The 24,300-nt window shown below is 42.9% G+C and overlaps 1 protein-coding gene across 1 annotated transcript in view; it reads right to left on the minus strand.

The window, feature by feature from the left end:
- Window positions 1–24,300, minus strand: part of Ext1 (exostosin glycosyltransferase 1) — a 288,694-nt gene that overhangs the window by 1,058 nt on the left and 263,336 nt on the right. Inside the window, exons 5-10 of the mRNA XM_036208729.1 lie at window positions 23,140–23,272; window positions 20,794–20,912; window positions 18,890–18,985; window positions 13,858–13,947; window positions 6,301–6,461; window positions 4,050–4,221 (exon numbers count right to left, since the gene is read on the minus strand). Of these exons, the coding sequence (XP_036064622.1) occupies window positions 4,050–4,221; window positions 6,301–6,461; window positions 13,858–13,947; window positions 18,890–18,985; window positions 20,794–20,912; window positions 23,140–23,272 (771 nt within the window). The remainder of the gene's footprint in view (window positions 1–4,049; window positions 4,222–6,300; window positions 6,462–13,857; window positions 13,948–18,889; window positions 18,986–20,793; window positions 20,913–23,139; window positions 23,273–24,300) is intronic.

The raw sequence follows: 24,300 nt of genomic DNA on the forward strand, positions 1-24,300 counted from the left end.
ATGCATATGTATGGGTACCCTTGGAAGCTAGAAGACAGCATGAGATGCTTTGGAGATGGAGTGATAGGAGGTTCTAAGTCATCTGACATGTACACTAGGAACTGACCTCCAGTCCTCTGCAAGAGGAGCAAGCACTCCTAACTGCTGAGATGTCTCTCTAGCTCTCGAAATCCCATTTGTTAACACGGTTGATATGAAGACATGCATCGTCAGAAGTCCAACTATGGATTCACTCTTTGAGCATCAAACTTTCCACCTCGATTAAGTTACTATCGAATGGCTTGTTAAGACACATGTATAACTAAAGAACAAAATGAAGCCTTTCCATGTGACTCATGGCTAGTGCTACTCAGCACACAAAAACTGACATTCCCTTATAGACTTCTCTACTGAGATGACTCCATGAAGTATACAGAGACTCAGACACAGTGATACACAGTGTCTATGCCCACAAGACCGACTCTACACTAAAATATTAACATTCTGCTCTTAACCTAACAACTGTCTTTTCAATGCCACTAAATTCCTAAAGATGATTGTTCTAAACATTATCTAGTCTCAGGTTGTATTGCTCACTCAGGAAAAAGAAAGTTAGCAAAGTTAAAAAAAAAAGGCTACCTTCTTTTTAGTTATGCTGTCCCTAAAGCTGGTCAAATATATTGAGACCGCATAAATGATTGGTACTGACTTAAAAGAAAAGATGAGTTGTTCAATTATGGGATAAACACACATACACACACACACACACACACACACACACACACACACACACACACCATAAACATAGATAAATAAGCAAACTGTTTAGTACATTTGTGTGTGTGTTGGAAACACGTTTCCAGGAAAAGTGCATGTTAGAGGAAGAATCACTCAGAGTCACTTTAAAACCACAAGTATCAACATGCTTGAAAATCACACGACAAACACAAATGTCAAGTTAGCTCTGAGCTGTGGAATCAGAAAACACTACTTGTGAAGTGTTTTCATGAAGCACATTTGAGCCTCACAGCAACCAGGTGGAGGAGCTCCCCAAGTCACAGCAGGTTCAAGGAAGTGTCAGTTATTCGCTGAAGGCCAGAAAGAGGCAGAAGGAAGGCTCCATTTTTCTAGCATCTGTACTGGCAGAAATCACTTTCACCAGTCACAGAAAAGCAAAGAATTAAAGATACTCCATTGTGTTCCCATTAGAGACAGCCTCTAAGGCAACGCTTCTCCACATGTGGGTCACAAGCCCACAGGGGCCATCTAAGACCCTTGGAAAACACAGATATTTGCATTATGATTCATAACAGTGGCAAAATTACAGTTATGAAGTAGCAACAAACTAACTTTATAGATGGGGGTCGGCACAACATGAGGAACTGTATTAGAGGAGGTTGAGAGCCACGGCTTTAAGGTTAATAGGAACTGTGGACATTTCTGATTGGTCCACTCACTCCACAGGGCCAGTCCCAAGCCCAGGCAAAAGTACATATATGCAGATGGACAAAACCATCAAGAACTTTAGCTCATTCTTGATTGATTCCAACCCAATCCAACCCAATCAACAAATACTAAAAACAAACAAACAAACAAAAAAACCCTTTCCAATCTAATAAAAGTGTAAGTTTAAAGACAATACCCATTTGTTCCATGGACACAAACATTTAATAACATAATGAGCATGATGGGAAGGTGGGCTCAAATATACCATACCACCTGGGTATATGGAGATAAATCTGACATTCAGTTTAGATTTGTCTCTAAGATACGTGGATTACTGGAGATGCTCATATAGTACAACTAGGCAAATGTATGAAATGGTCACAGAGCCAACCCCTAAGATATGATGTGCTACTAGGATGAGTACACCACCTCAGGAGTCTGAAAACTTCTAGCAAGCAGTATTAACAGAATGTTGTGATTCTGTGACCTCCGATGTTCTGTGACAACACATTTGGGCACACAGTCGGCAGAACACAGAGCTTGGATTTGAAGTGTTTTAGTCATAATGATTGGAAAATTCTTGCAAATGTCCCTGCCTGTTATTTCAATTGGTGCAGGAGGGCAGACCTTTTTTTTGCTCAGAAAGAGCAGGTGGTTCTCGTAGCCAGTACTTCCAATACCATCTGAAGCTGTGTGTGCTCAGTAAACAGTAAAGGACACTGTATAACTGAAAATCCCGCTAATATTGTTTTTCTTTTGCTACATGTATTGAATTAGAAAAAAAGCCAGACAAGAAGGTTACCATAAGAGGTTGCTAAAGGTCCCTTTGCAAAACAGATTTAAAGCCAGCTCTCATCACAAATCCTGAACAACTGAACTGACATGATCATGGTGTCTTTTGATTTTGGTGGTGGTCCTGTTTTGGTTTGCTTATTTTTTAAAAGATATACTGCCCTGGGCTTTGAGTACTGTGTATCTGCCGCTGGCCTAGAACTTCTGTCTCAGCCTACCACTGGGGTTTATAGGCAGTAGTCACTATGCCCAGCTCTATTTATGTTAAGAGTTGATTTTACTCATGCTCGGTGCTCCATGATTTAACCTGGGTAAAACTAATAGCTTTATTTATGTTGTTTCATTCCTTTTTTTTTTTTTAATAACATTTATTTATTTATTTATTTGTGTGTGTGTATGTGTGTAGCAAGTGGTGGAGCACTGGAGCATGTGCTTACCAAAGCACGCATATGGAGGTCAGATGATGCACTGTAGGAGTTGGCATGTTCTCCTACCACATAGGTCTGGGGATGGAACTCAGGTCTACAGCCTTGGTGGGAATTACCTTTACCTGCTGAGTCATCTCACTGTACACCCACCTCCTTTCTCTTTTCATTTATTTATTTGTTTGCTTGCTTGTTTATTTTGAGGCAGGGTCTCGCTTTGTAGCTTACACTCACTATGTAGTTAGGAATGACTTCTGATCTTGACCCCACCTCCCAAGTGCTGGGATTCTAAGCATGTATGACCATATCCAGTTTATTCGGTGCTGAGCATGGAACTAAACAGGCCCTCTCCCACTAGAGCTACATCCCCAGCCCTCATTTCTTACATGTAGCATTGGCTCTGCCAGAGAAGAATAAAAGGGAACTTCAACTTTTAGATGGGCCTGACACTTGCAATTGGGGTGCTGGAGAATGGCGATGGAGCTGAGGAGTCCATGCTCACTTCTGAATCCAACTTATTAGGGTACTTGTGGCAGGCAATAGGTTAAAATTTCGAGATGGGGTGATTTTTCTGTGAAGGTATCTTTAGCATGAAAGTTTATGACCCAAAAAGACATTTGGCTTTACATTAACACTTGTATCAATTCCATGAAAGAGATTTCACCATTTCATTTTAAAGATGAGCTAAGAGAATTTCAGAAGGTGACTTGCCCATGGCTTACATATGCTGGTACCAGAACTGAAAATTGACAATGTGACTTCTAGTATTTCACTCTGATATCTGCTCAACTGAAGAACAACTGCCAGAAGACCGTGAAGCGGGTTGCTTGCTCCTGTAGAATCTAGAGTAGACTGACATAAATTCTTTGTAGACCCTTAACTCAGCTGTGGACCGAATGCCATGTCTTCTCAGAAAACACTGCTGTCCAATTCTGAGTATGATGATCAGTAAGTGGGGCATCTGGGGAACTCTGGTTCATGGAGGCAGAATCCTAAAGAACGGGGTAACACCAGAGAGCTCGCTACCACACGGGGACATGGCAAGCAGATGACCATCTATAAATTTGGAAGCAGTTCTTTGATGTGTATTATGACTGCTGACACCTTGATTTGGAACTCCAGGGTTTTCAAAGTAGGAGAAAGAAATGTTTGTAACTTAAGCCTCAAATCTATGTTGCTTTTGTGATACTTGCCCAAAGGAATTAAGACAAACTCTAAAAACATGTTACTGTCATGTCACATTATGGGTTATCTAATAGCTTTTAGTCTTAATTATCCAAGTGCCAATCATTCCTTCCTTCAGGGCCTTCAGACAGGGCTTATTTTTGTGTTCCCTTATGACACTCCTAGATAAAGTGGAGAAATACTTGTTCATGCAGCCTGGGGAAGAAAGTTCTTTATTCTTACCTGTCCCATCATTGTCTCCTTATACTGCTTCTTCTGGGTCACTTTGATTGGAGGCAATTTTGTCACAGCAGACACCAGGAAATTCATGAGAATGTCCTCACAATTGGCCAATTGGTCTACCATGTTCTTCAGGCTGGCAGGCAGGTAATGGGAGTACAGGTAGTGATAATATCTGCAAATGATAAACGAACATCTCTTAGTGGGGCAGCATCACATAAAGACAGGTAGACTTTAAACACAGTCATTCTCTGAATCTCTAAAGATGTTCCTGAATGCATTAATGATGATGTCTATCCCTTCCATGGTACTCACTAGAGGCCAAATAATATTCGTAGGCTTTTAACAAGAAATGCCTCATCTAACCCACATAAGAAATCTATGAGGCAGCTGTTATTATATTATTATCCTTATTTTACAGACGAGGCACCAAGGCACAGAGATCCACTGGGACACAGAGATTGCTTGCTCATCAAACCTTAGTATTAGGCTTGGTCAGTTGGAAAGAGAAACTGAAAGCTAAGGGGTTGTCATGACAATGGAGATGATGATCTTCAGGGCCAGTTTGATGCGATGTAGAAACACACCTCTGAGGGCGTGTCTACAAGAACATTTCCTGAAAGGTTGACCACTGCAGGGAAGATGCGCCCTGAATGTGGACAGCACCATCCATGGGCTGGGGACCAAGGCTGATTAGAAAGAAGAAAGCGGGTTGAGCACCAGCCTCCATCTCTCTCTGCCTCCTAACTAGAGATGCCTTCCACACCTGCTGCCATGACTCCCCCATCATGATGGACTTCGTTCTCACAGTTTGAGAAGCTGAGCCAACACATACTTGCTTGGCTAAGTTGCTTCTTTCCGCTGGGTATTTTGTCACTGCCATGAACAAAGTAACTTATGCTGATGGCCAAGGAATTTACTTACAAATAAGACAAAGCACGTGAGTGAATCAGATTCATTCCTGTGGAGGCGGCAGGGGAAGCCCTTTCACTCAGCCAGATGTGTATACTTGGACATTTCCAGACTTATCCCCAGATGAGAAGACTCTAGAGTCTCTATTTTGAAATCTAAGGTAAGACTGGTGTATTTTCATTAATGATCCAGTGGGAATATAGAAGTGCTAACTATCTACATTCACTCATCTGGCAATTTAACCTCAGTCTACTGGCTTTTAGGACCAAATTTAAAGACTGCCCACTTTATATCTCTGTCTATGACTTTTTTTTTTTTCATAGCCTTTTAGGTGTCTTAACATACCCAGGGCAAGATTTCCATTTAAAAACAGTTATTTCATCTGTACTATTACCTCTGTTGAGGACACTCTAGCCTTTTGTACTTCAAGTTAGAAAATTGGGCAGGCATTAAATTCTGATTAGGTCATGATGCTGAATCAGCATCAAAATATCCCTACAGTGTGGTCCTTATTTATAGCATTGTTCACTCCCGGGTCCCAGGCAAACCACCCTTCATCTACATTTGGTTGACTACTTACCCAAAGTTCTTCCTCCTTTCACATACTTACTGCCTATTCTAATTACACCATCCAGAGTGGATCCTGAGGACACAGCCTGAAGTCTGCTCTGTTCAAGGCCATGCATTGACCTACTCACTAGAGGGAACATTAACTTCTGTCTCTGAGCTCTCAGACCTCTTAGACCTGCTTCTCCCCCACTGCACCATGGTCACCAATCACATACCTCTTTTCCATGTTTCTCCATCATCTGCTCTGGGTGTTTATTCCTGCTATTCCCAATGCCACAACAGCCTTGGCTAACCTTCTCTTGATTCTGCTTGTTTCTGATTCCACTCTCCAACCTGCCCCATCTCTGTCACTCCTGCTACTTGACTCTTTATCAGTGTCGTCCTGCTGTCCCTGATTGTCCCCACAGCATCTATGTTTCTCTGCTCATCAGAATATGAGTCCTGCACTGTCAGGGAACTTTTCTGTTTCACTCAATGGTGAACCAAAATCACCCAGAACAGTGACTTGGATGCTTAGGTGTCTACTCCTTATTATTCAGATACCCAACCTAGCTCTGAGTGTACCTTTATCCCTTGGTTTAACTGAAAATGCTACTCTGCCTTAACATCTAGAAGTACAATAAGCCAAGAAGATTCATAGCACACATTATTACCTCAACAAAAATCAGGCAGGGTGACTTACTACTTTTCACTAATGTCATTAACTAGATTTGGCCTAAGTTCTGTCAGAAATCAATAGAACACACTTCAATGAGAATGCCCAGCTCCTCACTTGTGGTAGATAGCAGCTCCTGTCAACACCATGGAGTAGTCGTTTGTCCATTTGGATGTGTATCCCCACCGCTCCTTAGAGTTATCCCAGAAATGGCTGCGTGCAGGGTACCCCACTATCCTCTCGGGGAAGCTCTGCCATACGGTGAAGGCAAAATCCACCTGCAAGGCCAAGTACAAGCCAAACAAGCAATCAACACGGTGAACAAATGTCAACAAAACATTACCTCCCCCTCCCTGCTAATTCATAATGCGGAATCCCACAACTGTTTCAAAACATTAATTCTCCATATTCATCATCAAATTAAACTGACTGCTTGACATTTTGTCCTGTAATTATGCACATTTTCAATGTTTCCTATGGAGGAAACTTAAGATTAGTACAGGAAAGAGAGAGAGAGAGAGAGAGAGAGAGAGAGAGAACTGACTTGTCCTTTATAAATCCCAGTTTGTTCAAGCTAAAAAACCAAAAACAGTTGCTTCCTTCTCCTCAACGCCAAAGGTACACGTGACTACTGATTCACAGGAAGCACAGCAGCATCTGTTTTGTAAATGAGAACAGATTCCCTGTGTGCATCCAGGGACTGCAGTACGGCGCGGCACGCACCGTAACCAGCACATATCAAAGCCCAAGGGACTAAAACGAAAGCATCTTCTTCAGGGAAAAGTTTCTGTGAAGAGTACAACTTTCAACGGGGACACAGAGAAGACATTACAAAGAACACACACCAGGTTTGTCAGGCCTGAAGATAAAGGATGCTAGAGACACCAGAAGGACAGCCACTGTGAAGTCACTGAGAAAAAGGGGAGACAAGGCCAAGTTTAAACAAAACCCCACAGATTCTTTTAAAGAAAAGGCAGGAGAGTGCCTCCCTACTGTTTATAGGAAACCAAAGCTGGGACTTCAGAACCCAGTCTAAGCTAAATACATAGAGCTACCAAGTTATCTCTTTTTAAATCTGCAGGTTCCCATAAGATCCTCTGATGAATCATGAATAAAAATAAAACAACAGAAAAGTAAAAGTAAATGATACATTTGTGGTCATGTAACGCTTCTGATATGAAGATAAGGCCTTATGTGCATAGTAACTCAGATGGTCCTTACAAGAACCCTGTGAGGTAGATACTTATATACACTTCATAAAAGGGAAACCTGAGATACATGAAGGACCAGATAATTGATCTACACTAATCTTTTCTGGGTAAGCAGTACAAATGGAAATCTACAACTATTTCAAGTCCTTTACTGTGGTAATGGCTGAGGGATTGAATGCTAATGGTAAGTCCCAGTCCTGTCATCCAAGATGGTCAAGAAGACCCACCAAATACTCAGAACAGCCAAAGGATGAAAACAATGAATTTTTATGAACTAATGAAGGTGACTATACAATGTAACCACACAAGGGAGGGCCACCCAGTTACTGAAAAGACTACCCAGTTAGCTTCTTGAGGTCCCTGGTTAGATATTAGCAGGTTTAATGGCTACTGGGATAGGCCCCTCCTTCACATGCAACGGTTTTTCGTCAGGATTTGAAGCTTAGGGACTTAGGTTATGGGTCAAAAGAATGGGGTCTGAATCCTATCTCTGGCCCTGTGGAAAGACAGGACATTCTGTGCTCCAGGGGTCAGCAGGTGTCAGTCTATTCAGAGGCATTCTGGAAAAGAACATAGACGTACCACTACCCCTTCTTTAAGAACAAATCCAAATGGATCTGTCAATCGCCTGGACAGGGAAACATTCTCTAGGCAGTTGTCTCTTTTAGAAACCCAAAGTAGGATATGGCCTACGTACGCATGTAGTTCAGTACAAGGGTCCCTCTTGGTCCACTCTCACTGTGAGAATGCTTTCCTCTACAAAGGTACCCCTGGGCCTTGTCCACTCCCAGCCTTGAGAACATCTTATGCTATTCTATCATAATCTCTGCTTCTCTTTACACTATACTCTGTGTCTCATCTAATTCTTTCCTTGGAGATGAAGGACTGGGGAGCAGAGGAGCAGCCAGAGTGAGGTCCTGCCAACATTAACACAAAGTGACTGAAACTTAATTACATTGCACTATGCAAGAGAAATCAGGCTAGAAGGGCCACGCAGGATACATTTCCACAACTATGAGATGTCCTGGATGGGGCAAATCACCGATAGAGAAGACAGTGCTTGTGCAAGATGGGAGCACAGCTCAAAACATGAACAAAGATTCCTTTGTGGTTAATAAAAATATTGAATAGTATTTTTATATATAATTATACAATGTTATATAATAAAAATACTAGAAAAAGACAGAAGTGGTAATAACTATACATACTGTAAATGAATTAAACCACTAAATTTCAAAATTTAAACTAGTTAACTTTATAATAGATGAATCAGTATTTACTTAGGTAAAACAAGTTTTAAAATGGAGTGAATAAGATCACTACCACCCATTCAGCTAGGAAGGTAACATTTCTCTTAAACTGATTACTCTATTTTCTTCTTTTTAAATTAGTCTCATCTTGGGTAAAAATGTCAGGGAAATCCTAGGTTTGATCAGTGACTATGTTATTTTCAAGGAAATACTAAAGCAAAAAGGTAATTGTTAAAATGAATATTCTACATAACACATCTTTTTGGAAACACTGGCCCAGAACATTCATTTTATTTTATTTATTACACTTATTGAGTTGAGTGGGGAGATACACGCATGCCCCAGTGTGTTTTATTTGATTGGGTGGGTGAGAGAACATGGGACACAGTGTGCATGTGTGGAGGTCAGAAGAAACCCTTCACAGTCCGTTCTCTCCTTCCATCACGTGGGGTTTAACTGAGGTTGTGAGGCGCCTTACCCACTGTACCATTTTACTTGCCTCAGGAAGTTCTTAAAATAAAATTTTTATCTCCAAATTCTTCAGTCAGCCTCACTGAGAAGTCACTCTCGTTGTCAGCAGCCATACATTCAAGTCTACATGAAACTTCAGTTTGATGCCCGACATACTGATCTATGCCAAAGACTGCATGATTACTATGTAGTCAAAGGTTTTCTAACATAAAGAACAATGGATAACACGTGTGCCAACATGACCCCAGCAAAAGTTAAGAAGGCATAGGAAGGTCAGGTCTGTGTGGGCCAGCGAGGACGTTTCAACATGAGACTACCATTTGAGTGTCCTCTTCTGTGGGTGGCCATTGTTCAATCCACTGAGCTCCTGAACAGACAGCAACTATGGAGGAAGAATGTGTCCGTGCCTTTCCTTAACAATTTTGTTTTCTTCTGGTTTTTTTGTTTTTGTTTTTTGAGACAGTGTTTCTCTGTGTAGTTTTAGTGCCTGTCCTGGATCTTGCTCTGTAGATCAGGCTGGCCTCGAACCCACAGAGATCTGCCTGGCTCTGCCTCCCAAGGGCTGGGATTAAAGGTGTGCGCCACCACCACTGAGTTTCTTAACAATTTTTCAACTTTAATGTGTGTGTGGTGGTGGGGTGTATATGTCACAGCACATGTATGGAGGTCAGAGATCAATTTTCAAGAGCTGGTTTTCCCGCTACCTCTCTGAGGCAGGGTCTCTCTTGTTTCTGTCACACTGTGAACTCCAGGCTAGCTAGTCTGCCAACTTCATGTTGGCTCTCCTGTGTCTGCCTCCCATCTTGCTGAAGAAGTGCTGGTATTACAGATGTGTACTGCCACATATGGCTTTTAAAGGCAGGTTCTAGGTATTAAGCACAGGTCATTAGGCTTGCATGGCAAGAGCTCTGACCTACTTAGCCATCTTATCTACCCTGTAGTCCTTTTGTCCCCTTGCCTCTACACAAGGGACGTCTATTGCCTTTGGCTATTCTGGTTCTCAGGCCATCATTTTCCTACTGGGGCCAAAATACTAGCTTTCCTGAGTTCCCGGCTTGCACACAGAAAGTGTAGACTTTATCCGTCTTTAAAAAAAAATCCTTACTGGCTGGGTGGTGGTGGCACACACCTTTGATCCCAGCCCGTGGGAGGCAGAGGCAGGTGGATCTCACTGATTGTGAGGCCAAGCTGGTCTACACAGAATAGTTTCAGGACAGCCAGTACTACACAGAGAACCCTGTCTGGAAAAATCAAATAGATGACAGATGACAGATGATAGATGATAGATGATAGATGATAGATGATAGACAGACAGACAGACAGACAGATAGATAGAGGTAGGAGATATAGATAGATAGATGATAGATGATAGATAGATAGATAGATAGATAGATAGATAAAGACTTAGCGTGGACATGCATAACAAAACCTTATTGTGAAAGTGAAGACATCAGGGGATGGGAAGCACTTGTCAGAAACCTGAGATCAGGTCACAATAACCTACACCATCTTCAGTGCTCAGAACTAATGGTGCCAACTGATGGAATAGAGTATTATGCAGCCTCTTGCCAAAGAATCTGCCCGACTGTCAGCACTCTTTGGGGTTTCCCATTATTCTCTGATAAAGAGACACATGGGTTGGCAATTGGTATAGAACCCAATGGGGTGTTTTTGTTGCATGAATTTCTTACTATCTCAGGGCTGTTTCAAGTCTTTTCAAAGGAACTCGAAAGTAAATTCAGATAAAACTGTGATTCTTCTGATAACACTGCTTTCATTCAGATCATTAACACATCAAAGAAGGTAAAGGTCAACACAAGACCCCTTCTCTTAAAAAATCAACATCTGTTTTCTTTTGAGGTTTTGCAGCAACTCATATAAATGTAAATAACCATAAACCAACTATATCCAATGCCCTTTATTGGATGCAGTTTAGAAATCAACCCTTAATGTTTCAGTGAGACATTTATATAAACTAAGAACACTTGAGCAGGGTGAGTGAGTGAGTGAGTGAGTGTGTGTGTGTGTGTGTGTGTGTGTGTGTGTGTAAGTGAATCCAATGGAATCAACATCTGTTCACTTAAAAAAAGAGAATAGGGAAACTCTGCCCACGACCATTTTAGGCAATATACAACCACTTCACTGATCAGCAGGCAAAAGCAAACCAGACTGCCAACCTCTTAAATTTACATGTATTTTCAGCCCACATTGACTTCTAATTACTTCACATACAACACATGTTCCTCCCAGCATGCACTGAGTGGTTGGAACTGCTAGCCTTTGAAAGGAAATTCCCCAGCACAGTGATGCACTGCAGTGGTGGAACGTTATTTCAGCCTGGGTCATGGGAAAAACAAGCCTGGAGTGAGACCAGGGGAAGATGCAACATGAATCATACTTCAGGTCATAGGAAGATGTCCTAGGTATGTGCTGTGGATATTTCAACTACTCATTCTACCATGGGGATGTGCTACTTGTCCTAGGTTTTCTCTCTGAAAAGCATTGTTAGTTCTTCTTACCCTGGGATGATGGAATACTAATGTGATGGTTAACCTTGATTATCAACTTGATTGGTCTCAGAGGTGCCCAGGAAATTAGTAGAGTACAATGCTAGGTGTGTCTGTGAGACTGTTTTCAGAAAGGATTAACTAGGAAGCTGAAGGCTTGGTGTGAATGTGGGAATGTGAGATCCGATAAACTGGGATTCAGGTGTGGAAGCAAAGGGGGAAGGGGGGAGCCAGCTAGTTCAGACAGCCTCTGCCCGCCCCCAGCTCCATGGCTGCCACGGTCTTTGATCAGCCACATCTTCTCTGCTATGATGGAGTGGAAGCTCTGAAACCCTGAGCCAAGTCAATCTTCCTTCAAGTTGTATGGCCCCAGTATGTCATCATAGCAACAACATGCCAACTAGCACACCCAGGAATGGTACAACCTGCTCTTTTTTGCTGGCTAGAGTATGGCTAGGTCAAACCAATGGAAGCCACCAGCAAAATTATAAAAACAAACAAACAAAACAAAAGAGGATGAAAGAGAAGACAAGGTCTCTTGGGAAGACATGACCATAGCCATGAGATGTGACAATAGCCACACTCCATGAACACAGCTCTGGGATGAGGGCCTTCACTGCACAGCTCCACCTCTCAGAGGCTAGGAATTCCTACCGTTTCCTTGTTCTTCCAGGAATAAAGTAAGAAAGCTTTTGGCTCTTACCAGACATTTTACCATCCTTTATGAGGTCCATCCCTGCCACCCACACCTCCTGAAGTAATTGAAAGTACTTTCATCAGAGTCAACTGACTTGAATTCTGTTTGCTGTCAAGACTTTGATAAATATAAGCAGGGACAGTAAAACCCAAGTACCTGGCACAGAGACCAGAACAAAGAAATCTCTCAGCAAATACTTGTTGAATGAATGTGCTCTTGGGATGTCAGCTTCCCTTTGCAGCAAGCTGCAGAAAAATGCAGGCTGGAGTGTCTCAAAGCTCATAACTTTATTGCCATCCCTTTGACTGTTCATCGTATTTTCAGTCTACCAGCCCATCCTCTTGCCAAAAGACATGTGACACAGAGGCTGTGTGTTCACCCTGAAACTGGCACAATGCTCATCCCCAGCATCCACTCATTGAGCAAGTATTTATAGAATTCAAACTACTTAGAAGTGTCTAAAACAGGTGAGGCCCAGGACAATATCTGTTCAACTACACCTGGTAACAACTGGGACAGCTATGGAATCTCAAGGAAGACACTGATGTAGCCAGCCTACTAGAACCAGACTGGGGTCCAAGAGACTGCATGCTGGTAAGTGCCAATTTCTAAAATAAAGGAAAATGATTATAAGTTAAAAAAAAAAAAAAAGTGAAAGGAAAGGCTAATCAGCTAAGTCTCTGTGAGTTTAAGTAGCTACCATTAATAATGTGATCCTGATATTCTACATTTTCATATAGCTGGCTTTGATCTCATCTATGGCTTAAAGCTTCAGAGATCAATACTCATTCCAGTCACAAAGTTTTCTACCATCTATCTTCTCTCTTCTTTCTCTTTCCCTATATACCTTCTTGGTGCAATCTTATTTTCTTGGCACAAATACATGAACATTCAAAATAGACGAGGTCTCCATTTCAGCCTCCAAATGAAACTGCTTGCTCTTCTCTGTCTCTGTCTCTGTCTCTGTCTCTGTCTCTGTCTCTGTCTCTCTCTCTCTCTCTCTCTCTCTCTCTGTGTGTGTGTGTGTGTGTGTGTGTGTGTGTGTGTGTGTGTGTGTGGTCAGAGAGCACACTAGATAAGATGGAAGAATGACCTTTAGAGCCCAGAAGTATACCTTAACAGAGACAGCATACTGGGCACAGAAATCACTGTAACTGGGGAAGGGTGGGACAGTTAGTTGGCTGTGGACCACAGAGTTCAGGACAACGCTAACTCAGTCTCCCACCCCTGGGTTCTACACCTACACACAGATATGCTGCTTAACAACAAAAGGAGATGGAAGACAGGAGGGGAGAAGAACAGCCATGCAAATAGGACCTAATTAGAAGAGGAAACAAAGGAGAAGGTGCCCGCATCAGGGTGCCAGGTGGTGGCAAGGTGCTAACAGGAATCAGGTTAATTAAAACTAATTCTTCAGGAAGTTTTGGAAAATGTTTTCAACTTCCACCAAGGCATGGGCAAAAGCAGCGCTGGTACCTTGAGACTGAAGAGGTCCCTACCTGGAGAGACCCTTCCCGCCCCTGAGACATCACTCTTACCTCGGTCGTTGAAAGCACAGTGTCCTCATCGAGGCTGAGCACAGCGTCTGTGATGATGTTGTCATAGGGCAGAAACCGGCTGCTCATAACCTGGGGAGTTAAGGGAGGTGGGGCGAGAGATTAGGAACAAGGAGAAGTACCCGTTAGAGTCTTACTGTCAAGAATATTCCGCCAGCCATGTCGTCCTGCAGCCTGCTCCACTCCCATGCCATCTGCCACAGTGCAAGCCTTCCATCTCCCACCAGCCAAGATTAATCTGGGCAGCAATTATTGAACACCTACAGGTACCACACCAATCACAGCAAGGACCAAAACAAGTGTGATTCATGGCCTGCCCTTAGGAACGCACAGTCTGTAGAAATGGAGGGCTAGATGACCAGCTTTCACTCAGAATGAAAAGCACCGGACAGGAAGGCAGCACAGACAGCTGCCTTGAAGAGCAGGTGAAGGCTTCACCGGAGAAATGATTTAAGCAGCATTGACTGGGAAGGAATCTGCCAGGCAGAGACAGAAATGGGGCAATATAGATAGGGGTTCAGCAAACACAAGGGGCCCCCCAAAATAACCAGCATCCCAACAGCAGCAAAGAACAGAGTCCAAGACATGATTCTATCCTGGTATACATCCCTTGGAGGTCAAACCAGTGTAGATGTGCAAACATTGACAGTATTGACTTTATATCTATTTTAGCGCAAGCCATAGAGAATGCAGGTACACATATATTGTTACTCTGCCAGTGGAAGGCATTAAGAATGAGAAATGAATTGATTTAAATTGTCAAAAACGAGCATGTGTGGTGCACAGTTACAGAAGTTGTAAGGTGGGACACGAATACATTTTTGGTGATTCTACATCTGTGGACATGGGGGTAAGAAGGCAGGTAGGACCAATGAAGTATGGAAGCTCATCTGTCATAGGCATAGCTTCCTCTTGTGAGGATTGGACCACACAATGACTAATAATACTTTATTAGTACGGGTGAGGGAATGTTCCAGGCCCCTCTCTTCATGCCCATCATCTTGTTGCATCTTGTAACAAACCCATCCCCCAGGGGGAAAACAGAAAGGTCATGAACTTTGCCTAAGCTGGACCTTGGATTTGTTCTCAGATGGTGGAATACAGCCTCAGGTTTGGAAAGAACCTAAAGGTTCCTTTGAAAGTTAGGCTCCAAATTCGCACATAGAGACCTGAGAGGCATGACACACTTGATTTCACTCTGAAGGCACAATGGATGGGTAGCAAAGCTCAACTAGAAACCAAGGTGACAAAAAGTCCTGGCTCCTGGAGGTATAATAGCCACAAAGAATCCCATGCTTGGCTTACATGGAGAAGCTGGGCTTGTCTAGTCCTCTCAAATCCCAGATGCATGCCAGAGGGGTCTCCCAGCCTTAAGAATGGGCAGCATCAGTCTAGCCCATCTGAGAGTTGAAGCAATGGAGCTGCAGGGTCTGTGGCTGCAGAGACTACTCCCCATATCTGTCAACTGGGTCAGGGTTTCTTCTTTTTTTAAAAAAAGAAATCTTTCTCAGTCTTTCAAAATAAAATAAAACACAAAGCGATCAGCAACCCCATATACACAGAGCTCAGAAATCTCCGCCTGAAGCAATTCTCTTGCTGCTGTTTACATGTCCACTGAGTAACGCAGAAACCATTAGCTGGCAGCTTAGCAATGCCCTGACCTTTCCCGTGTTCAGCCTACAGGGGAAAACTGCAAAGACAAGCCCTATAAATTCACAACGGAACTTTGCAGCCAATGCAGCACACATCAGTTCTGAAGTCCTGGCTAGATAGGGAGAGAGAGAGATGGAGAAGGGAGAGTCGGTGCTGCTCTGCCCATGGGCTCAATCACTGGCTTTACAGGGACGGCTTCCTTCCTTCCTTCATCTGTCCTTCCTTCCTTCCCTCCCTCCCTCCCTCCCTCCCTCCCTTCCTTTCGTCCGCCCTTCCTTCCTTTTTTCCTTCTGCCCTCTGTCCTTTCCTTCCTTGCTTCCTTCTTTCCTTCCCTCCCTCCTTCTTTTTCTGGAACATACAGTTTATGAGCCCATTAGTGTCTAGGTCAGAAATCGGGGGCTTTCTAGTCATTGACTCAGTTACCCTCTTGACTGAACTAAAACAAGGGTAAGGAATATGCCCACAGAGTCAATACTGCATAAACTGGGTTTGTCCTGTTTGTTCATAGAACTGGATAACCATGTGAGGAGCCAATTCTTTTAGAACTTAAAAATATGACAATAAAATGGCTAAGATTCATGAAGTTTATCATCTAGTACAGAGAAAAGGATTCTATAAAAATAATTACATACAGGTTCAGTCCCCACCTCCCCATACACCAAGAATGAGCAAAGTGTCCCTGCATAGGCCCCAGGCTCCAAACAGCCAGCTCATGCACTAAGGACAGGTCCCAGTCCCACTGCCTGGGGGCCTCCCAAACAGTTTCAAGCTAATCAACAGTCCCACTTATCCAGAGGGCCTGATCCAGTTCCATGGGGGCTTCTCAGCCATTGGTTCACAGTTCATGTGTTTCCACTAGTTTGGCTATTTGTCCCTGTGCTTTTTATCTTAATATCTCTCGCTCATACAATTCCTCCTCTCTCTTGCAAGGCTGGGCTGACTCCCCAGGGGAGACCTTGCCTTGGAGGAGGTGGGAATGGGGGGTGAGTTGGGGGGGAGGGCTGGAGGGTGGGAGGAGGGAGGACAGAGGAATCCGTGGCTGATATGTGAAATTAAGTTAATTATAATAGAACAAAATTATGTACACACTACAAAAATTTTTGGGGGATTCTATGATGTATGTGCTATAATTCCTAGGACACAGGGCATCATTTGATTCTTTTAACTATCATAAACTTGGTATTATGATTATTTCTACTTACTGGAGGATGTATTAAGACATAGAGATTAAGACACTCCTCTACGGTCATATAAAAAAAAAGTCAGACTCTAGAGCCTGTAACACAAATCACAACATGGCAATAGCTGACATTTGCTGAAATATTTGTGTATATAAAATAGGCACTAGGTTATATACTTGATACACAGTATTTCACTGAATCCTCTAGGTGGGCCTATGTTTTAAGCCGCAGAGCCTGCAAGGCTGAAACGCAAACACTTCCACAGAATGGACCAGCCACGGCACTGAGAGTCAAGATAAGGCACATGAACCACACGGCCCACTGGAAATCAGTGGCCGAAGTAGAGGTGAAAACAGAACAAATTGCCAGGAGCACAGTGACAGGAATGCATGGGAAAGTGTTGGCATCTCTTCATGGTACTATCCCAAGAAAGACACTATTGCCTTCATCACTATTTATTTGAAATTTCTTCTCACTGGGAGGAAAGGTATACAACTAGTGAATCAGAGGGTGAAAATGTGGTGCAATCTGAAGACACTGGGAAGGCCCAATCAGGCACATGAGACCAGTTGGGCACATGAGAGGGCCTATCTACACAGCCTGACACACACACAGCCCAAAGAAATACAGGAGGTATGGTCACTCTCGGAGGCAAAACACCAAAGAAGTCCAAAGCTCAAAGTTGCGGGTGTACATCTGAACACAGGGTAGGTAGGGCTCCAGGTGTTCAGACTGGAACACAGCCATCCCTCTAACACACTATTCTCTTGGGGAAGTGGACATAAGATGTTGCAGGTAGGTGACTTTTTTGTGTTAGCCCCTTTTGTGAAGTCATGCATACGATGGCATGTGTTCATAAAAGAAAGACTGACACCCAGAGGCTTGTAATAGTTGTCACGGTCACCTTTTCTTATCAAATGCTAATCAACCAGGTCCAATACCCATGTTGATTGACCCCAGACCTTTGGATGCTCTAAGTAGAATGGTCATAGTCTCCTGTGTGTTGTACATCTATTAGACAGCAAACACATAGTGGGGAGTCTAAGTGAGAATGGATAGGTACTGTAATGCATTCTTTATCTGTTCTCCATGGGGTCACTGTAGTTCTCAATTATGTTGAACCACATGGAATCACCACTTTTGGAGGGTCCAAAGATGGTTTCAAGTGGTTTTCCCTAACAAATTGATATTTTGCTATTCTGACTTGGTGTGGGCTACCTAGTTAGTGTAAGACAGTCCCTTTGGGATTGGCAAAAGAAGTCTCTTAGAGGGCACTGCTGCTCCAACCTGAATTTTACTTAGTAGTGACTGGTTTCTTCACAACTGGAGAAGAACGCGCCATTTGACACCTGGGGAGGGGATCCGGCTCTGGCTGTTAACAGTGGGTAAGACTTCAAGAAGGTAGCAGAATGAAGGGGTTTGGAAGATAAGTAGGGATGTTGAGGGGGTGGAAAGTTGAGATAGCTGATCAAGACCTGGGCCAAATAACCATCCAGATCATTATAACCAGTGGCCACAGATGGAAGTAGCAAGAGAGAAAATGTTGAAAGGCTGTCAAAGGCTGGACACATGGCTTCAGATGGCAGTTTAAGGCATTGACAAACAGTCTCTGCAAGGCCACAGGATGATCAGAAGGGTTGGAGTTCTAAGCAGGGTGGACCTGGGTAAGGAAAGTAACCGGCCAGGGAGGCCAAGCTGGGGAAGGTCTTTGGATGGAGGCATCAAGACAAAATAAAGAGAAACATCCTTTTTGAGATAAGGGGAAGTAAGAACCACTGTTCTGAACGACCGAATGCATTAGTGTTAGCAAGTTAAACAAACTTTGTATATGCTGCAGCAGCAGCCTCACTGTGTCCTTGTCATTTATGGAAACACTGCTGAATTCATCCCACTGCCTTGAATTCATTTAGTCCTCACAGAAACCCTAGGTAGTATGCAGTGTGAGTCTCATTTTGTGAGTGAGAAAAAAAGCCTCGGAGAGTTTGAAATGCAGGTTTTACTGATTCCAAGCCCTTGGCTGTCAAAGCTGAAGACATTTGGAGACAGGTACAGTGTCAGACACATAATCCAGACCCAAGAGCTCTTAAGGGGAGAGGGAGACTTCTAGAACCAACATCCATGGTGACCTGTGGAGATGCAGTTTCCATGGTGGCCTCACACTAGCCCCCTTCTAGGCCTACCTTGCTTTCTCCTTCAATGACAATGACAGGCACAGCAGTGGCGGGCCAGCGGTGTTTGGCTGGAAGGGGCTTGTCACAATTCCACAGCACTATGATCTGAAAGGGACAGGGATCGTTAGACGGCTGGCTTGGGTACTTCTATAGGCTCCCTTCGAAAAGGCTCTACTTGTAGAAATGAGCTGGTAAAAGTAAATTTCAAAGTGAGTTCACACCCATACAAACTTCAGGATGATAATCTTCAACAAGCAGGGAGGGGTCAGAAGAAATCTACAAAAGTTATTCCCCGGGACTAGGAAAAAGATGAAAGGGAGAGAAGTAATGTCAAGGGCCGAGGAGATGGCCCAGTGGAGAAAGAGCTTGGTGTGCAAGTGTTCGATGCCCAGGACCCATGTAAATGCCAGGTGGGTATGAATATTCACCTACAACCCTAGTCCCTAGCAGGCCGAGAATCCTTGTGTCAAGCTTGCTTGTTAGACTAGCTGAATCAGTAAGCTCTGGGTTGAAGAGACTCTGCCTTAACATACATGAAGGAGAACAATCGAGGAAGACACCCAATGTCATCCTCTGGCCTCCATATATATATATATATATATATATATGTACATGTGTGCACATGCACCTGCACACAAGTGAACCCTGATATACATGCAGACATATAGACAAACATACACACATGCACACGCACACAGTAGCTTGAAGTTTGCCGGAATTTAATCAAGTGTTTTCTAACTTCTGCTATCTTATGGTGAGGAGGGCAATAGCAACTGTGATCAAGTTAAATAAAAACATACACTAAACATCCAAACATCTGCTGTGAACTTGCTCTGCACCAGTCAATGCGGGCGACATCAAAGGATCTGAGAGAGAGGCATGATGAGCTCCAGACTCCTCTCAATAGTTGCTGCTTTTATGTGACTTTACAATTTCCAATAAAGGCAGTGAGTTCAAAAATGAACACTGTGCTATGATGTGATTCTTCTCTCTTTTGTAAACTATCTTATCTATACCAATCACAAGTTAAAAAATTAAGCAGTGTTAAGACTACGGGAGTGATACTGATTTGGGAAACACTGTTACCATGGATGCCATCTTCTGCTTTCTCCTGACGGCTGTGAACGAAGAGCTGACACCTCCTGACACCAGCAAGTTGCGTTATTGGAAGGCAGTGTTCTCTGTCCTGCCCGTGGCCTTTTTTTTTGGTATGACTTTATCATTTTGATGTTTATAAGTGAAATAAGGGCTAGAGAGGTGGCTCGTCAGTCAAGTGCTTGCCACACAAGCAGGAGTACGTAAGATCGGTCCCCGCCAACCACGTGAAAAGCAAGTGTGGTAGTGTGTTCTTGTAATCCTAGTGCTGGGTGGGGCAGCGGAGATAGGCAGATCCCAGATGCTTGCTGGCCAGGCAGCCTGGCCTAATCAATGAGCTCCTGACCAATGGGAGACCCCATCTCAAAAAATAGGTAGACACTACCTAAGGAACAACATCCTAGGTTCACCTCGGGTCTAAACACACATCTGCATGATTTTATAATTTCCAATAAAGGCAGTGAGTTAAAAAACGCACACTTACTATGATTTGATTCATATACAGCTCCCCCAACCTCAAACATGCACACACATCCATACATAACAAGAAAAAAAAAAGAAGTAATGTGGCTTACACATTCTTTTTGTGTGTGAGTGAGAGGGTAGACTTTACATCAAGGCAAAGGTCATTCTGTAATTTGTACTTGTGCCAGGGTTTACTTTTTGAGAGTCCAAGGTGATGGAAAGAGAGTACCAAGGCCTGGCCAGTCACTAGAGTAACTGGGCACATTGCCAGAAGGGTCCTGGAAAGCTAAGTGTGGGGGCAGGTATAAAACAAGGCTCTGGCCCATCAAGCTGCAGAGGACAAGCGTACTCACCTGGGCACAGTACTGGGACTTGGCTGCAGCCACAAGAAGCTTTAACACTGGCTGGGACTGAGAGACCAGGGGGGTCACAGCATGGATGACTGCAGTGAATTTGGAGGGGGGCTTTAAACCTGAAAGGGAATGAAGAGAAGAGTCTAAGGAAGCACCGAAAAGCAAGACTGAGGAAAAACTCCATGCTCCAGTGACTCACCCTGGAGCCAATGTCCGTCCCCTCCAGTACCTCTGTCCTCCATTTCTTATGTACTGACAGAATTGAAACAAAGTGAGAGTTGCTATGTAATGACTAACCAGTCTAGAGACCTCTAGAAACTACTGCCCAGTGCTCACCTCCAGTTCCTTTGGACACCCTTCTCTTCCCTTGGTGACACGTGTCATCTTCCTATTTTTAAGGTATCCAATATCTACCTGCCTACTATGCACTTTGCTCTAGTCACTTACCTGCTACTAGGTATTTACATAAGCACACTTTTTCCACAAGGGCATCTGCATGTATCTGAATCTTAACTGAAGGGCTTTGTGTGATGAAATAATTTAATAATTAGCATGTAGGAAAGGTTCAGAGGACAGTACCTAGCATCCTCCAGGCTTGACGCTCAGTTCTACCATCTTGGTGGCATTTAGAAACACTGCTTGACCCTCTGGGTTCTTTCAGCTATGAAACACAGCTACTCTAAGAGTTTAGCCCATTGATTCACACTAAGCACTTAGAACAGGACTTAGCAAAGGGTGAGTGCTCAGTGTTAGCTGTTATCATCATCAGCATCCCCAACACTGTCTCCAGCATCATCAGAATCACCCTAAGGAAGCCTCCATATTCCAAGAATGGCTGCTTTGTGTAACAGTAACACCACTGAGAGAAAAAGTATGTGAGACTGACTTCTGCCCAATGGGAGCTCAGTGTAGGAAAGGACAATGAATATGCAAATCAACCATTACCACCAAAGAGAAGCAAGAGGGCATCCCCCCAGGAACCCTTCTACAAGAACTCAGAAATTACAAGCAGGTTAAGAGCCTTTCAGAACTTCATTAGTTTAGACCCACTAATCTGGTACATTAGTAGCTTAGGTATAAACCAGTAATTGTGGGAACACCCAGTTAGACTTTGATATAGGTGGGACATAAGTTAGAATCTGAGTGTATATGTGAAACAATTATGCAAATGTTGTACATGGAAAATTGTGCCATCCAATTAGTACTTTAATTGAACTTTAGAAAGAAAGTGAGTTTCTCGTTCTCTTGATGAACACTCAGGTAAGAATGATACACTCCACTGAGGAAGCACTTTTTAACAATGGAAACCAGTCATTACTTTCAGGTTTTTCAGTGGTAGTTTAAGAAGCACCATGTGACTACTTCTAATGGCCTAACTCCAAGTTGCACAGATCACAGAGCTCTACAAGAAACAGAAGGCTTCTTAACTACTGCCTGTATTGGACAATGAGTTCTCACTAACCCACTGTGGAACATCCACTGAATTTCATGTGGTTCTCCCAGTGTGTCCAGTTTACATTAAAGGGTTATTCATTGCTGATGGATACTTTAGGCCCTGAACTTCAGTTCCACCTCACAGCTTTCAAGCTAAATACATACAATTTAAAAAAGGTGAAAGTTGTTTTGGAGAACATTAGCATGGAGTAGACAATCTTGAGACCTCATCATAGCCATCTGAAGATGCTTACTGTCCCAGGTTTTCTGAAGTCTGCAATCCTGAGCTAACATGCCCGTGATGCCACTAACATGAGAACAACAAGGGCACCAACTATGGAAACGTCTGTGGTAGTAACACCAGCCTCTGTAGAGTGGTAGCCTGTGCTCACATCCTTCACCCCACTGAGATTCAATTAAAAGCTGCTTGAGAGTACAGACTCTATCTAATGTGATCTTTATGTCAAACATCTAGGCTCGGTATATGAGAGGAACATAATAAACATTGAAAGAATGAATAAATTTGTTTTTTTCACAAAATTTTGGTTATTTCTTTTTTTCTCTTTCTTAATTCAGATCTTTCTAAATATATAATAAGAGAAGTAAAATTGTGAAAAAAATCAAGGAGATATACACACATATACATTATACTTAATCTGGTGTCATGTTCAAAATGATCTATAATTTAAGAACATTTCACAACAAAGTGACTCTACCAAATGTACAGGTTAGCTACTAAGATGAGAAAGAAGGCTCCTTTCATTCTGTTTTCCAATACTCTGCTGTATTCCCCAATTGTGATTGTGAGTCTCTGCTGTAAAAGTGCTCAGCCGGCAGTCTCCACCCCAGGCTGTTGGGAAGAAGGACCCCTTCTGGGTACTCACAGGCAACCTCCTCCAAGGATCCACTTACCTAAATTAGCATAGTAGTAAGGGAAATCTCCCAGGTAAGAGGAATACTGTGGTAGGACGAACAATCCTCCAGGATGTTTGTTCCATATTAAACTGTTTCGTGATATGTGCTTGAATATTCTGTCCTGAATAATCTAGAAAACAAACCAGCACGTGGTGAGGGTGAGTCTGGGTGATATCTGGTAAAGGTCTTGCTCAATCCAAGTTTGAGAGGATAATGGTTAAAAAGACACAACACATTCTACCTGTTCCTCCTCCAATTTTCTACTGGTAAAAATTGTGTTCAGGACAAAGCAGTGAGGAGCTCTAGAGGACCATATGAGAAAGAGATGAACTGTGACTGACAACATTTCTCAAGTTCCATTTTAATCGTAAAATTCTACTTTCTTAAAATTTTATTTTTATAATAATGGTCCTTGCTAGTTTCAAAGTACAGTGTATAGAAGAGTTCACATAATCCTGGTGGTGGGACATCTATATATGGATCCAGATGTTACCAGCAAGTTCTGGGTGCACAGCAACATCAGTGTGGACCATGTGGAGGTGGGTGTGAAGACAAAAGAAGGCAGGTACATTCTCCACTCAGCTCTATTCCTTTAATTTGGGCTGGAGTTTTAAATGGCCTGTCATCAACATTCAATGCCTTTTCAAAGTCAGTTGCTGGACTTTGAATACTGGCCAGCTCAAGATTTTCTGCATTTCAACTTCAAAACGTAGTGAGTTAACAATTGCTCAAAACATCCTTTGGATTAGGACAAGAACCACAGCATATGAAGACTAATAATTGTCAAGCTAGTTCATTAGCTTCCTTGGACTTTGGGACCTTGCAGATCATTAAATTCTACATTCAGAGACAAACCTTCTCCCAACCTGAATCATTTGTCAGCTGAATGTGATTAGTCTACTTTAGGGCCTTCTCTCTGACTTTCAAACTCTTGTAATAAAACTATCGACTCATTAAGATATGATGTGGCAAATAATTAACGTGATACAGAATATCATGTTTCCAGCACAGAGTGTTTTTTAAAAAATCCTAGGGGCTTAGTTGAGGATGATATGTGTTAACATTTATAAGGCCCTGAGTTTGAATCTCAATAATCAATCAATCAATCAATCAATCAATCAATCCTTACATAACTTTTAGGGGTCTGAGGACTGAAAT

The sequence above is a fragment of the Onychomys torridus genome, chromosome 16, assembly GCF_903995425.1.
Source record: "Onychomys torridus chromosome 16, mOncTor1.1, whole genome shotgun sequence".
Lineage (NCBI taxonomy): Eukaryota > Metazoa > Chordata > Mammalia > Rodentia > Cricetidae > Onychomys > Onychomys torridus.